Below are 14,442 nucleotides of genomic sequence, written 5' to 3'. Positions count from 1 at the left end.
TTGCCGCCTCCTGGGTTCAGGCAATTCTCCTGCCTCAGCCTCCTGAGTAGCTGGGATTACAGGCACGCGCCACCATGCCCAGCTAATTTTTTGTATTTTTAGTAGAGACGGGGTTTCACCATTTTGACCAAGATGGTCTCAATCTCTTGACCTCGTGATCCACCCGCCTCGGCCTCCCAAAGTGCTGGGATTACAGGCGTGAGCTACCGCGCCCGGCAGATATTGTTAATCTCACTTTATACATCAGGAAACTGAGGGCCAAAGAGGTTAGTGTACTTGTCAAGATCTCAAAGCCTGTGAATATTAAGGTGAGGATAGCTAACTTTATTATTAAGAGCTCTCTGTGTGGCAGGCACCGTGTGGGGCACTGAATGAGCTCTGTTCATCCTCAAAATGGTCTGGGATTTATTACGAGACTGAGGCTTAGACTGGTTCAGTAACTTGCCCAAAGTCACCCGGGAGGCTGCAAGATCAGGATTCACCCAAGCAACCTGACTCCAGAGCCCGTGCTCTGAAGTGATCCCCATTCCTCTGGAAATCGCCAGTCATTTCCCCAAAAGAGCATTTGTCTCACCCCAGGTGCTGGGAACACCAATCTAGTTAGGGATTGGGGTTGCACTGGTGCTCATATGGAAGGACTTTCCCCCTAGAACCCAGGAAGCCACCTCTGCCATGTGCTGCCTGGCAGAGCCACGACTTCTGTAATCACTCTAGGCCTCCTTCCCTACCACTCCAGGCTAGCGGCCATCGCTCTGCTGGTCCTAGAGGAGGAGGAGAGTGCCTTCTGGTGCCTGGTGGCCATTGTGGAGACCATCATGCCGGCTGATTACTACTGCAACACGCTGACAGCATCCCAGGTAAGTGAGGCAGGCAGGGCCCCAGAGCCCTTCCTAGAAGCTTGTGGCTCTCAGAAAAGGTGGGAATCTCTCAGCCTTCAATTTCTCCCTCTGCACTATGGAATTGCATTTGGCTGCACAGAAGGGAAGCCCAACCTAACAGCAGCTTCAGCGGGGGATGATTTTTCTCAGATAATGAATGACCAGGCAGTACCATGGGGTTCAGGCCCCTAGCTCCCTGCTCTGTCATCTCTGGGATATGGGCTTCATCCTCACACCCATTACCTCCTGGTCACAGAATGGCTGCATCGCGTCCAGTACCGTGGCCATGGCCTAGGCCAGGAGAAGCAGAATGTGAACACCAGGAGCTGGCTCCCCCACCCAGCTATTTCTACTTGCTGTTTACTGGTCAGACTGAATTTCATGGCTGCCCTAGTTGCGAGGCAGGCTAGGAAATGTTTGTATTTAATTTTTACATCTTAACATCTCCCAAATTGACCTGTGTTATATGACCACTTTTTTTCTTATTATGGAAAATTCTGCACATTGAAAACAATAGAGGGAATAGTATAAGGAACCTCCATGTGTCCATCACCTGGCTTCAGTTATCAAGCCAGAGAGCTAGTGTTTCTTCTGAACTCCCATCCACTCCTCCTGCAACATATCAGTTCATCCCTAAACCCTTCAGTAGCAACGGCATCTTAGACTCGGGGGTTACCTTAGGTTATGAACTGGACACTTGGCCTCCTTAGATGACCCAGGGTTCTGGGTGAGGGCAGAGGGGAGCTACTGGCAACTGAAAGAGGACTTAAGTGAGGGGAGAGGCCTGAGCAACCAGCATTTCCAGGAAGGAAGAGCAAGGGAAAACTAAAGTGGGGTCATCACAGAGGGAGGAGGAGAACCACAAAAGAACTGTGTCTTGGAGCCAGGGAGGGAGCCAGTTCTGAGAGTGGTTAACCCATCCAGTGAAACAAGGATGGAGCCATGACAATGGCCACAAGGAGAGGTCACTGGCCTCTGTCACCAGGAGCATCCTGCTTTGAGAAGATTCCTTGATGTCCAGCGAGGCAGGACATTATAACCTCCCACATACACACCTGTCCCAGGACCAGACATCCACCTAGCCTCTTAGGTGTCAGGCACAAATTGGGTGTTGAAAAGGGGCTGTGGGTGTCAGCTGATGTAAGCGTAGAGACAAAGCTTCCATTTCACCAGGGTATGAGACCAGTGTCTCTGAACTGCCAGGAGGATCAGCTGGCCCCTGAGCTCCTACTTGGCTCAAGGGATTCAGGTGGGTGAGGGAGACAAGGATATGCCAGCCCACATGGCTCCACTGCAAAGCCCAGTGCCCCAGTACAGAGGACTCCGGCCTGTGTCAGGAGCAGCAGAGGGATATGAGCTGTACCTGAGTCCCAGCGAGGCTGGGCTCCGGCTCCCTGAGGTGTCTCCTGGGCAGGGAAGGGCCTGCCCAGAGCGACCTCAGGACTGTGTGTGGACTGACTGGGTAGGAAGGCTGGGCAGGGAAGGAGGCAGCCCTTCCCTGGGGCTGCAGGTGACAGGCTCTCTCGCTGGCTTCCAGGTGGACCAGCGGGTGCTCCAGGACCTGCTCTCAGAGAAGCTGCCCAGGCTGATGGCCCACCTGGGGCAGCACCACGTGGATCTCTCCCTCATCACCTTCAACTGGTTCCTCGTGGTCTTCGCAGACAGTCTCATTAGCAACATCCTCCTTCAGGTCTGGGATGCCTTCCTGTACGAGGGGACCAAGGTAGGGTGCTGCTAGGGGATGGGCAGGGGGCCCCTAAGCCAGTCCCTTCCCCATCTGGGTCTTGGCTCTGCCCCTGGAGAATGGGAAGACGGTGCTTACTTGTCAGGGCTGTTGAGGACATCTGACAGTGTGGCTTTGTCAGCTGTAAAGTGCTTTGCATATATGAGAGGAAGTAGCGGTTCTGCCTCTGAAGGTGTATCCCAAAGTTGGGGGATCTCCTTTCCATGGAGAGGAGGCATGAGCATGATCAGAGAGGCACATCCCTATTCTGTCCTTGCCCCCCAGTCACCTGAGCCCTCTTTTTCTTCCTCCTGTTTGGAGTAAGCCTTGGAGAAAGAGACTGGAGCTCAGGTCTGGACCCCGCTCTGTCCTGACCTTGCCCAGAGATCTGGGCAAGTCTCCCAACTCAGCCCCAATTTATACCTCAGTCTACAATGCACCCTCAGGTTTCTCATCTCATTTTTTTTTTTTTTTTTTTAAGACGAGGTTTTCTCCTTTTTTCCCCCAGGCTGGAGTGCAATGGTGCGATCTTGGCTCACCGCAACCTCCGCCTCCTGGGTTCAGGCAATTCTCCTGCCTCAGCCTCCTGAGTAGCTGGGATTACAGGCACGCACCACCATGCCCAGCTAATTTTTTGTATTTTTAGTAGAGACGGGGTTTCACCATGTTGACCAGGATGGTCTCAATCTCTTGACCTGGTGATCCACCCGCCTCGGCCTCCCAAAGTGCTGGGATTACAGGCTTGAGCCACCGCGCCCGCCCGGCTGCCTCATTTTTTTTTTTTTTAATTTTTTGAGATGGAGTTTTGCTGTGTCGCCCAGGCTGGAGTGCACTGGTGTGATCTCGGCTCACTGCAAACTCCACCTCCCAGGTTCAAGCAATTCTGCCTCAGCCTCCTGAGTAGCTGGGATTACAGGCATGTGCCACCACACCTGGCTAAGTTTTCTATTTTTAGTAGAGGCAGGGTTTCAATATATTGGCCAGGCTGGTCTCAAACCCCTGACCTCAGGTGATCCACCCGGATCAGCCTCGCAAGTGCTGGGATTATAGGAATGAGCCACCATGCCCAGCCTGTCATTTCATTTGGTTCCTGCCAAAGCCCCATGTAAAGATACAGATTAACCCCATGAGATTCAACAGGAGCCATGCCTCACCCACAGTCATGGGTCAAGACAGGCTAGAGCCAGGACTCTGTCCAAATCCCCAGATTTCAAACTGGGTGCCCCTGGGGTATTCAGTCTCCCTCCCCCTCTCCCCCCCTGTAGCCCTCCCCCTCCCCCATACATTGTGCCTCCAGACCTCAATATCTGCAGCCAGTCCAGGCTGTTCCATACTGCCTGGGTCTGTCAGGTTCCCTCCCTCCAGGGATGACCTGCCTGGCCCCCCCTGCCCCACCTGAGTCCCCACTGTACCCCCAGGTGTTGTTTCGCTATGCCTTGGCCATTTTCAAGTACAACGAGAAGGAGATCTTGAGGCTGCAGAATAGCCTGGAGATCTACCAGTACCTGCGCTTCTTCACCAAGACCATCTCCAACAGCCGGTGAGGACCCCCACCCCTCTGCCACTCCCACCACGCACGCACCCTCAGGACACATAGCAGAGGGGAGGCTGGTATTTGCCAAGTAGAGATTGGTAAGTGACGCCGGTGCTCCTGTCACAGCTTAGAAATATTCAGGGAAGTCCAACTGAGTGATCTGTCTGCCCCCTTAACATGGCATTTGAGGCCTCCATGCAGTTTCATCTTTTGCCCACCTTGCCCTACCCTGAACACCCATGGCCTGTGATCCTGGAAAAGAGAATTATTTGAGTTCCTAGAACAACCCCACCTCCAGGCTTTTCTTTCTTCTTCTTCTGCAGTTTCTTCTTCTTAGAATAATTCCTTGCCACTTCCACCACCACTATCTTCTTTGCCTGGTCACCTTTTATTCATTCTTTAAAACTGAGCTCACATGTCACCTCCTCCAAGAAGCCTTCCCCGATCAGCCCTTCCCTGCTGGGTTAGGTCTCTTTTTTCTGATCTTCCTGCTGTCTCAGTACATATCTCTGTGGGTGGAAATCACCTTATTCATTGTTTCCTCCTCAGGGCGGGGGCCAGGGCTCAGCCACAGGGGCGGAAGTAATGTGGGGATGTCTGTCTGGGAAAGCCTGGTAAACACTGGCCAGGTGGGGCAATGTGCTCTGGGCTGATTGTGCCCTCCTCCCAGGAAGCTGATGAACATCGCCTTCAACGACATGAACCCCTTCCGCATGAAACAGCTGCGGCAGTTGCGGATCATCCACCGGGAGCGGCTGGAGGCTGAGCTGCAGGAGCTGGAGCAGCTTAAGGCTGAGTACCTGGAGAGGCAGACATTCCAGGGCAGAGCCGTGGCTGAGGGCTGCGCCAGCGAGGACGAGGGGGAGGGAGAGGCCTGACTTGGCCACCTCCCCTCCCCAGAGCCTTCCTCACCCTTGGCTGGCAGACTCACTGGAGGTCGGGCCCAGACCAGTGACCCAGCCCTGGGTGTCTCATCACCATGGGACCCTGGACACATGCCTTCCCCTCCCTAGGCCTCAGTCTCCCCACTGGGACATTGTGTGCTGCGAAGCCATTGATTGGGCTGCTTCTTCATAGGCACCTACTTACCCAGGGATGCCACCCCTTTGCACCTCGTCCACAGAGCACTTGGGCATATAAACAAGCAAGAGCACTGCCTCTATAGGGTAACCTGGAACATTCTCTAAGTTATATCAATATAAAGCTATATAAATGGTGGAAATAGTTCATAAGCTTTGGAACTGAAACAGTTCGTAGTTACCAGTTGTTCCTGGATGGGCCCATGGTGCCAGGGTGTGCCACTGCCAGGCTTCCAGCCTAGGGCATCTCTGGCTGCCAATTCTGAGTGCATCTGTAGGGCCAGCCCCTGCCTGGTTCCCTGAGATGTTAGGGTTTTGTCTTTCTGGGCAGCAGCTCCTTTTCAGTGCGGCCTGGGCTTGCATTCCAGGACACTCTCTGTGTACTGAGGCCTGTTTCCAGAACCCAGCCAGCCCCTTTGCCCTCCTTTCTGCTCACAGCCCATTTTGGGGGGATCCCAGGGAAAACCCCCTGTGTGCTGCCACCAGGAACTTGGTGTGGGGGTTGGGCAGAGAGCCCTGGGTCTGGTGCCCCACTTGTGACCTACTGCCCACTTCACAGGCTGGGGCACGGAGGGTCATCTCTCCTCTGAAAAATGGGTGGTTGAGAGGGTGGGAGAAGGTGGCCAGTGGAGACTCTGGCAGCCCAAGCCAGGACTGGCTCATCACAGCACCCACTGTGGCCCCAGCCCAGCGTCGGGCTCCTCCAGTTCCCGCCTCAGCAAACAGAGGCTTCAGTCTGTCTCTACCTGAGGAAGGGGGTCAAGGCCATGCCAGTAACTTAGGCAACTCATTTCTCAGCAAAACCTGTGTCTGTGCTGGTCTAGCCTTGCGTTGGCTGTCTTTGGTGTGAAGGATTGGGCGTGGGGGGGTTCTCACACAGAAGCTGCCTCTCTGGAAAACCACCCAGGATTAGGGGACACTGCTCTGGAACCTCCTGGCTCTGATCTGAGGCTCCAGTCCGGGCTGGAGAGGAAGCTTTGCCCATCACTGGAGACCAAGGACAGCCCCTGTGGTGGCCCTGGCTGGTCCCTAGCCCCCGCTGTTACCCACAGGTGTGAATTCGAGGAGTCGATGCACCAGGCTTTTGATTCCGTACACTGCACTGCCTGTGCAGCCTCGGGGAGGGGACACTCAGGGGTCCTCTCCTTCCTGTCCACATGGGCTCCTGGCTGGCCTGAGGGCCCCACGTTTCCGTGAATACCCTGCACTGGGGCTTGACTGCCTTTCTTATTTTTGCTAAACATTTTTCGTCTCCTGAGGCCCTTTCACCAAACTGTTCATGAAGTGTGATCGTGGCATGAGGGCAGACTGGGGGGTCCCACTAAGTTGGTCATCGGGATGCTGAGGGGTCCAGTCCCATGGGGCTCCTGGGAGGGCTAAAGCAGGTAAACCGGTGCCAAGCCTGGAGCCTGGCACAGAGGCAAGTGCCACTGACAGCAGTGAGCAGCCCTCTTAAGAAGGAAACATCACTGGCAGGCCCTGATGCCTGCGAAAGCCCCGAGGCTGCAGGGGAGTTCTGACCCAGCGGTCCCTCTGCCCTTAGCCTTGCAACTCAAATTCCCTCTTCAGCAACAACACTCGAAAAAGAATCAGGCAATGGGCACAGGGGCTGCTGGATAAATAGCAGCCCACCTCTACCCTCCCCCCTTCCCTCCCCCTCCCCTGCCTCCCTGCTTTCCTCTTCCTGCCTCTCCTTCCTCCTCTCTTCTCCCTCATCCTCCTTTTCCTCCTTCCCCATTCTCTCCTTCCCTTCTTCCTCCTTTCTCCCCACTTCTCTGCTTTTCTTCTTCCCTCTCTTCCTCCTCTCCGCTTCTCTTCCTCTCCTGCATCTCCCCACATTCCCCCAACCCCAGGCAGAGAAGAAGCTCTGCTCAGAGCTGGGTGCCTGTGCTCTTTCCCTCCCCTCCTGGGGAGAGGGGTGGGTGGTACTTTGCATTTGACCCAGCACTATGTAACCTCTTGATCCTACCTGACTGCACCTTAGAATCACCTGAGTAGGTCAGGCGCAGTGGCCAGCACTTTGGGAGGCCGAGGTGGATACATCACTTGAGGCCAAGAGTTCGAGATGAGCCTGGCCAACATGGTGAAACCCTGTCTCTACTAAAAATACAAAAAATTAGCCAGGCTTGATGGCAAGTGCCTGTAATCCCAGCTACTCGGGAGGCTGAGGCAGGAGAATCGCTTGAACCTGGAAGGTGGAGGTTGTAGTGAGCCCAGATTGCGCCATTGCACTCCAGCCTGGAAACAAGACTGAAACTCCACACACAGAAAAAATCAGCTGAGTAGCTTTTTAAAAATGTCGGTGCTAGGGTTTTATGCTTGGAGCCTGTGGTGGGGCCCGGGCGTTCTGATACTCAGGAGGGTTGGGGACACAGGACAGTGAGGGCTAACTGCCTCCTCAAGCCCTGACGGGGAGCTGGATTGAGAACCGACCTGTCCTGCAGCATCAACTCACCCAGGCCAAGCTCAGGTTACCAACGAGTAGACAGGGCTCAGAGACGTCAGTTAGCCTATCCAAAGTCACACAGCCCCTGGTCGAGCCCTGCTCAAGCCTAGAGCCCTTACTGCAAAGCCAGGGAGGGCTCCCCCTGGTTTACCTCACTTCTGGAACCTAGAACACCTTCCGAAAGACCTGGGGAAGGGGCAGGCTTGGCGTGTGGCCTCCTGGGGGGTACACTCAGAAGATCGTTCTAGACCAAGGAAACCTAAAGGAAGAATTTCCTCATGGTTGCCTCAAGCTGGGATTGTAGTGCTATTTCTCCCCTTCATCAGAGACAACAAGGGGAGCGTGACACCCACATGGCAGAGAGGCTGAGAGGGACCAGTGGGCCCACCCCAGAGCATCTGTGCCTGCTGCTGCTGCTCCCAGGGCACCCGCCCCCCCCCCCCCGCCCTTTCTGGAGTGTGTTTGGGGCCCACTCCTGGTGTCGGGTTCCTGGCCCGCACCACAGCTGTCGCCCTTTCCCCCGGGGCTGCTGCCTTTCAGGGCTGGAGGATCTGATCCCTCTCGGCCCCACCTTCCCACCCTAGGGGACCGGACCTCATGCTCAAAGCATGCCTTCCCCAGGCCATAGGCCCCTGGCAAGCTGTGGTCCAGCCTGTTCTACAGAGGAGGGAAAGGGAGTTACCCAGGAAACCTCCCTGGGGCAACATCCCCAGGAATAAAGGGACCCAAAGGAGGTGGAAGGGGCCCCCCTCAACATAAGCGCTGCTCACTCACTTCCAGATGGTGCCCATGTTCAAGGCTACTATTCTCCAAACACCCCTCAGCCTCCAGGCGCTGTCTCCTCATTCTTTCTCAACCCCCTCCCCCATGGACATCGGGCCATGTCGTACAGAAAGCTCCATGCAGGGCAGATAGATGGAGAACTTGGCCCCCCCCACCACACACATATGTTCTGGTCCTGCACAAGATGTTTACCCACACATGGAGGATGAACAAAGCTGGCCATGTGGGTGCACTGGGAAGGAAGAGGAAGGTTTCCTGGCCCTTCCCAATCTACACTAAGGCATAATAGAAGATGCCAGCAGATGGGCCCAACTTTGGAACCAGACCTGCTATGTGGTTTTATAGCTAGGGGTCATGCCCACTGTGGCCTCAGTTTCCCCATGTGTGCAATCCCACATCTGGACCAGGATGAGAGGGAGGGAAGGGGCAAGAGAGGAGGACGCTCCCCAGCCACAGCAACCCCAGAAAGGGTCTCAGGTTCATTGCAGAGCTCTCCCTCTGGCTTATGGGTCCATATGCCCACAGGCCCCAGAGATGTCTCTGTCAAACCAGCTGTTCCCCCAACATTCCCAGCCATCGACCACCATGGCACAGGGTAGGAAGATGCAGATGCAAGGGTGGGAGGGACATCCACAGGACATCTAGGAAGCCTAGGCCTGGAAGGATGAGTGGGTTTACACAGGGGAGATGATGATTTGGGAAGCCAACTGCAGGCAGAGCAAAGGCGAGTGCCATTGGCGGAGGCAGAAAGCCACACCAGAGATGCTGGCCCAAGCCCGAAGTGAATTAAGGCATTCAAGGCCAGGCGTGGTGGCACACACCTGTAATCCCAGCACTTTGGGAGGCCAAGGCAGGCAGATCACTTGAACCCAGGAATTGGAGATCAGCCTGGGCAAGGTGGTGAAATCCCATCTCTACAAAAAATATAAAAATTAGCTGGGCGTGCTGGCATGCATCTGTAGTTCTAGCCATTTGGGAGTCTGAGGCGAGAGGATGGCTTGAGTTTGTGTGGTGGAGGCTGCAGCGAGCTAGGATTGTGCCACTGCACTCCAGCCTGGGCGACAGAGCAGATCCATGCAAAAACAACAACAACAACAGAGATCCTTAGATGCCTTAGCCTGGGAAAGATTATGGTGCCCACTGTCCAGCTGTAATTCAGGTAAAAACCAACCCATGATCATAAAGAATTCCCACAGTGTTCTGATTTCATCCATATGCTTTTTGTCTGTTTATGTTGGTTTTTTTTTTTTGAAACAGAGTCTCACTCTGTTGCCCAGGCTGGAGTGCAGTGGCACAATCTTGGCTCACTGCAACCTCCGCCTCCCAGGTTCAAGTGCTTCTCCTGTCTCAGCCTCCCAAGTAGCTGGGACTACAGGCACATGCCTCCAGGCCCAGGTAATTTTTGTATTTTTAGTAGAGACAGACTGGTCTTGAACTCCTGAGAACAATCGATCCACCTACTTCAGCCTCCCAAAGTGCTGGGATTACATTCATGAGCCACCATGCCTGGCAATCCATATGCTTCTTGGAAAGTTCAGGTACCCAACTCTTGCATGCATTCAGTCTGCCTGCTGGGCAGTCCAGCTCCAGGAGGCCTTTATCAGAGCGGTAGGGTGGGGTTTTCAGAGCCATACTGTACACTGGGCTTTGGGTGGTAGGCAGGGAGCCCATCCAACTCTGGGCAGGGGAGTGGCGTGTGGACTATGAAAGCTGAATCACATTCTAAGGAGATAATCAAGAGCTCCCCAAGTACTTTGCCACTCAAAACCTCAATTTTTTTTTATCTTTAAAATGGGGGTAATAATCGTGGCTAAATAAAGGGGTTGGTAGGCTTAAAAGAAATAATACAGATATGGCCGGGCGCAGTGGCTCACGCCTTTTATCTCAGGCTTTGGGAGGCCAAGGCGGGCGGATCACGAGGTCAGGAATATGAGACCAGCCTGGCCAACACGGTGAAACCCTGTCTATAAATATGTAATACAATACAAAAAATAGCGGGGCGCAGTGGTGCGGGCCTGTTCTGCCAGCTACTCGGGAGGCTGAGGCAGGAGAATCGCTTGAACCCCGGAAGTGGAGGTTGCAGTGAGCCAAGATCGCACCACTGCACTCCTACCTGGGCGAAAGAGTGAGACTCCGTCTCGCCAAAAAAAGAAAAAGAATATAGACATGTAAAGTAGTACATAGTGTACTCTGTTATCCACTCGATAGCTATATACTGAGTGCCTGCTATGTGCCGCGGAGCAGTTCAAGGCCCTCAAGATACCCCGTCTCTACTGAAGAAAACCAAGAGCTCTTCAAAGACGTGGTGTGGAGTTGCTTAGTAGCCTTGGGAGCCATACTGCCTGGGGTTGCATGACTAGCCGTGCAATCTTAACCTAGTTACTTAACCTCTCTGTGCCTCAGCTTTCTTTTGTGTTCCATAGGTGAGTAATGGTATCAACCTCATAGGCCTGTGTGACAGTGAAGGGGGGTAGCGCACAGAAGGCGCTTAGAGGAGTGCGTGGCTCAGCAGTGTTGGGGGGGGTGTTACCCAAAGGCAGGGCCTCCCCATTGCCTAGTGTCCTCAGGGCTCCCCAGCGGGCAAGGCAGGGCAGCAGCGCCCCCGCTGGTCCCGAGGGAAGGAAGGGCGTCTTCCTCGGCTCGCACCGGCGCTCCCGGCTCCTCTGCTCCCTGAGGATAGGGAAGCCTCGGCAACCGCTGTAACTGCTCGGGGAAAGGAGCGCTTCCCCGGCCGGGCTCTGCGCGCGCACTGTACCTGGCCGGGATCATCACGCCCAGGGCTCAAACAGCCCTAAGAAGCGGACGCGGTGACTGTCTCCATTTCACCACGGGGGAAACTGAGGCTCCGGGAGGTCAGGTTCCTCGTCCTACACCACGCAGCGAGGGCACAGCGGGACGTGGAGCCGGCGGCTGTCCCTGTCCCCAGCCTCCGCCTGGTGGCCGGTGGCCCGCCCCAATCACTGCGGCGTGTGCGCGCCTGTTCCCAGCACGTGTGCGCGCCCCGAGACCCGCCCCAGGGAGCCAAGAGCGCGGTCTGGGTCGTGGGGGCGGAAGAGGGTGGCCCGGGCGGACCCGCGGGGCGGGCGAGAGGGCGGACCTTGGGCCGGGCCCCCGCCCCGCCCTCCGGCCCCGCCTGCCGGGCTGCAGGGGGAGGCGGCAACAGCGCTGGGAGCGGGGAGTCGGCGGGCGGCGAGGAGCGCGGAGCCGGAGCTGGACGCTGCCGCCGCCGCCGCCGCCGCCACTACCACCTGCGCGGCCGTCATCAAGGTAGGGCGGTCCTGCACCGCTGGCCGTGCCTTCCCGGTCTACGCGATGGGGGCGTCGGGCGGGAAGTGCGCGCTGGGCCCCACCTCGACTGCAGCTCCCGGGGTGTGAGGGATGCGGGGCTCGGCGCGCTGGGGACCCGGCGGGTCGCGGAGTACCTGGATTTCAGCCCCTTTGCGTGACCTTGCACAAAGCACTGCTCCTCTCCAGGCCTCAGTTTCCCCGTCGGGATAGCGTGGTGGATCCCTCCTTGCGGGGTTGTTGGGAGGGGCCGCCCCGAGGTCCAGGCTCCCGACCGCTCGCCGCCCGCACGGGCACTGTCTGCACCGCCCACCGCTCCCGTCCGCAGTGAGGGTAGCTCACTCAGGGCGCGGCCAGCCGGTTCCAACAGGCCCCTGCTGTGGCCCAGGTGCCCCAAGGGACTCATGTCGGGACCCTCCCCCTCTTGGTGGTGTTACCTGCTGGGCCTCAGCTTCCTGGTACCGGAAACGGTGGGGTGGGAGGCATCCCCGGGTCCTCGCAAAGCTGGCCTGGGCGTGCAGGTGGGGTGTCAGCCGGCCCGCCAAGAGGGTTTACTCGTCTAGGGCTAGAGGAGCCCTAGGTTGGAGATGGCTGGACCCCTGGCGGCTCGCCTGCCAGGGGACCAGTCCCATGTATGCACCTCTTTAGAGAGTGGCGTAGGACAGCTCCTTCCCTTTCCCCACCCAGGCCAGGTCCTGGCCAGGTGCTGGGGCCTAGCTCTGTGTCCCAGAGCTAATGTGTGACAAGGTGTGACACACACTAGCTGGAGTGACAAGGGCTGACTCGCGGCCACGCCTGGACCTCAGAGGGGTGACAGTGCCAAGGGAGCTGTGTCTGTGTGGCATTACGACAGAGCACGGGTCTGAGAGACTATGGCCCCGGGCTCTCTGGGTAAAGAAGACCTATGGCATCTGGCTCAGCCCCTCTGTAAGGTCGCTTCTGGAAAGTCTTGCTGACCCCTTGCACACTCCCTGTGATTGGGATCTCACTAGCTGTAAACCAAGCTGGAATCTGCTACCCAGTCACTGCCTCTCCTGCTGGTCCTGCTCTGGACAACCTCAGATTCTTCTTCCCTCACCCTGGGGCAATGATCAGGTCCCTTAAATATGCTCACCTTCACTTTGGGAGGCCGAAGCGGGTGGATCACGAGGTCAAGAGATCGAGACCATCCTGGTCAACATGGTGAAACCCCGTCTCTACTAAAAATACAAAAAATTAGCTGGGCATGGTGGCGCATGCCTGTAATCCCAGCTACTCAGGAGGCTGAGGCAGGAGAATTGCCTGAACCCAGGAGGCGGAGGTTGCGGTGAGCCGAGATCGCGCCATTGCACTCCAGCCTGGGTAACATGAGTGAAACTCCATCTCAAAAAAAAAAAAAAAATATATATATATATATATATATATATATATGCATGCTCACCTTCAGGCCAGCAGCCCTGGTCCCAGCAATTTCTCCATCATAGCCCAGGGAGCCAGGGCAAGAAAGAGGGAGCTGAGGAGTCTGCGCAGGAGCAGGCTGTGGGGCCTCCGACTTTCTGGGGCTTGTTCAGAACCCACCTGTGCATCAGGACTGGAATGTGTCTCCTGAGCTTCCTGCCTCTCCTGGGCACCTTCTGAGAGGTCTGGAGTGAGGAGAGCCAGAGCCCCTCAGAGACCATTCCTGCTTCGTGGGGCCTCCTCTCCACCTCCCTGATGCCGGCTCTGTGTGAGGGCGCAGTTTCTAGGAATCACTTCTCAGCCTTCTGGTCTTTCTTTTCCCCTTCATGACCTGCCCCACACCCAGGAACTTTATTACAGCCAAAAGAAGGCAGGAGGCCCCTGGACTGGTAGTGAGCTCTTTGTCATCACAGGTATTCAGGCAGAACCTGAGTGTGAGCTACCTTGGGCTGAAAGTCTGTGGAATTCTAGGGCTGAAGCAGCGCCTATGATCTTGCCCTGCGGCCATGGCAGAGCTGCACAGGACTGGAAGCTGGACCACAAATGAGTGTTATTATCCCCTCATAAAAGCAGGCTAAGTATACGGGCTGGCCCGGGAGCCCAACTCCGACGCACAGGCTTAAGTGCTACCTGGGTCTCCTGTCATCTCGACACATGTATAATCTGGGCCCTGTTTTCCTGCTCGCCCAGTTCAAGACTTTTTGGCCTGATTTAGGAGCATGGCAGATTCTGGTTATTAAAAAGTCATGCTATGACTTTAATTGCTAATAATTTTCAAACGCACCATGGAATTATGGAATGTCTGAGCTGAAAGGAGCCTTAAGAAGTCATCTCATTCAACCCCCTCATTTTACAGATAGGCATCCCCTGTCCCCAGAGGGTATGTGACTGGGCAAAGGCCATGCAGCAAACCAGCAACCGAGCCCAGGGATCCTGATTCCAAGACCTTAGTACCTTATTCCCCACCCCCCCAAAACACATAACATATAATAAATGAAAGCAGTTTATATTTATTCCTGTAAAATTAGCAAAAATAAAAGGATAAAACTCTGTGCTGGCGAGGCTGCAGGAATTTGCCTCTGGCATGTAGTTTTACAGGGCAATCTGGCAGCCTGTCATCATGAAAATGATCCTATTTGCCCTAGCCAGCTACTCTGGGGACTTTATCCTGAGGAAATAACTACAGAGAGAAACATACATTGTGCTGTTATTTCTAAGTTGTCTTCTGGCCAGGCATGGTGGCTCATGCTTGTAATCCTAGCACTTTGGGAGGCTGA

The 14,442-nt window shown here is 55.6% G+C and overlaps 2 protein-coding genes across 7 annotated transcripts in view; both read left to right on the top strand.

Annotated features, from left to right (window-relative positions):
- The window catches only part of TBC1D2 (TBC1 domain family member 2), a 61,684-nt gene extending 56,306 nt beyond the window's left edge, over positions 1–5,378 (top strand). For all 6 annotated transcript variants that reach the window (XM_032240161.1, XM_032240162.1, XM_032240163.1 and 3 more), the window contains 4 exons: positions 737–857; positions 2,416–2,601; positions 4,020–4,141; positions 4,806–5,378. In XM_032240161.1, coding sequence (XP_032096052.1) covers positions 737–857; positions 2,416–2,601; positions 4,020–4,141; positions 4,806–5,013 — 637 coding nt within the window. In that variant the 3' untranslated portion in view covers positions 5,014–5,378. The remainder of the gene's footprint in view (positions 1–736; positions 858–2,415; positions 2,602–4,019; positions 4,142–4,805) is intronic.
- Positions 5,379–11,497: 6,119 nt separating this feature from the next.
- Positions 11,498–14,442, top strand: part of CORO2A (coronin 2A) — a 65,719-nt gene continuing 62,774 nt past the window's right edge. Inside the window, exon 1 of the mRNA XM_032240153.1 lies at positions 11,498–11,710. The gene's annotated coding sequence lies outside the window, so the exon portion shown is untranslated. The remainder of the gene's footprint in view (positions 11,711–14,442) is intronic.

The sequence above is a fragment of the Sapajus apella genome, unplaced genomic scaffold (genome assembly GCF_009761245.1).
Source record: "Sapajus apella isolate SASKATOON/1434 unplaced genomic scaffold, GSC_monkey_1.0 scaffold46, whole genome shotgun sequence".
In the NCBI taxonomy this organism is placed as follows: domain Eukaryota; kingdom Metazoa; phylum Chordata; class Mammalia; order Primates; family Cebidae; genus Sapajus; species Sapajus apella.
Note: the sequence above shows the minus strand (reverse complement) of the source record. Positions and strands in the feature narration are given on the sequence as shown.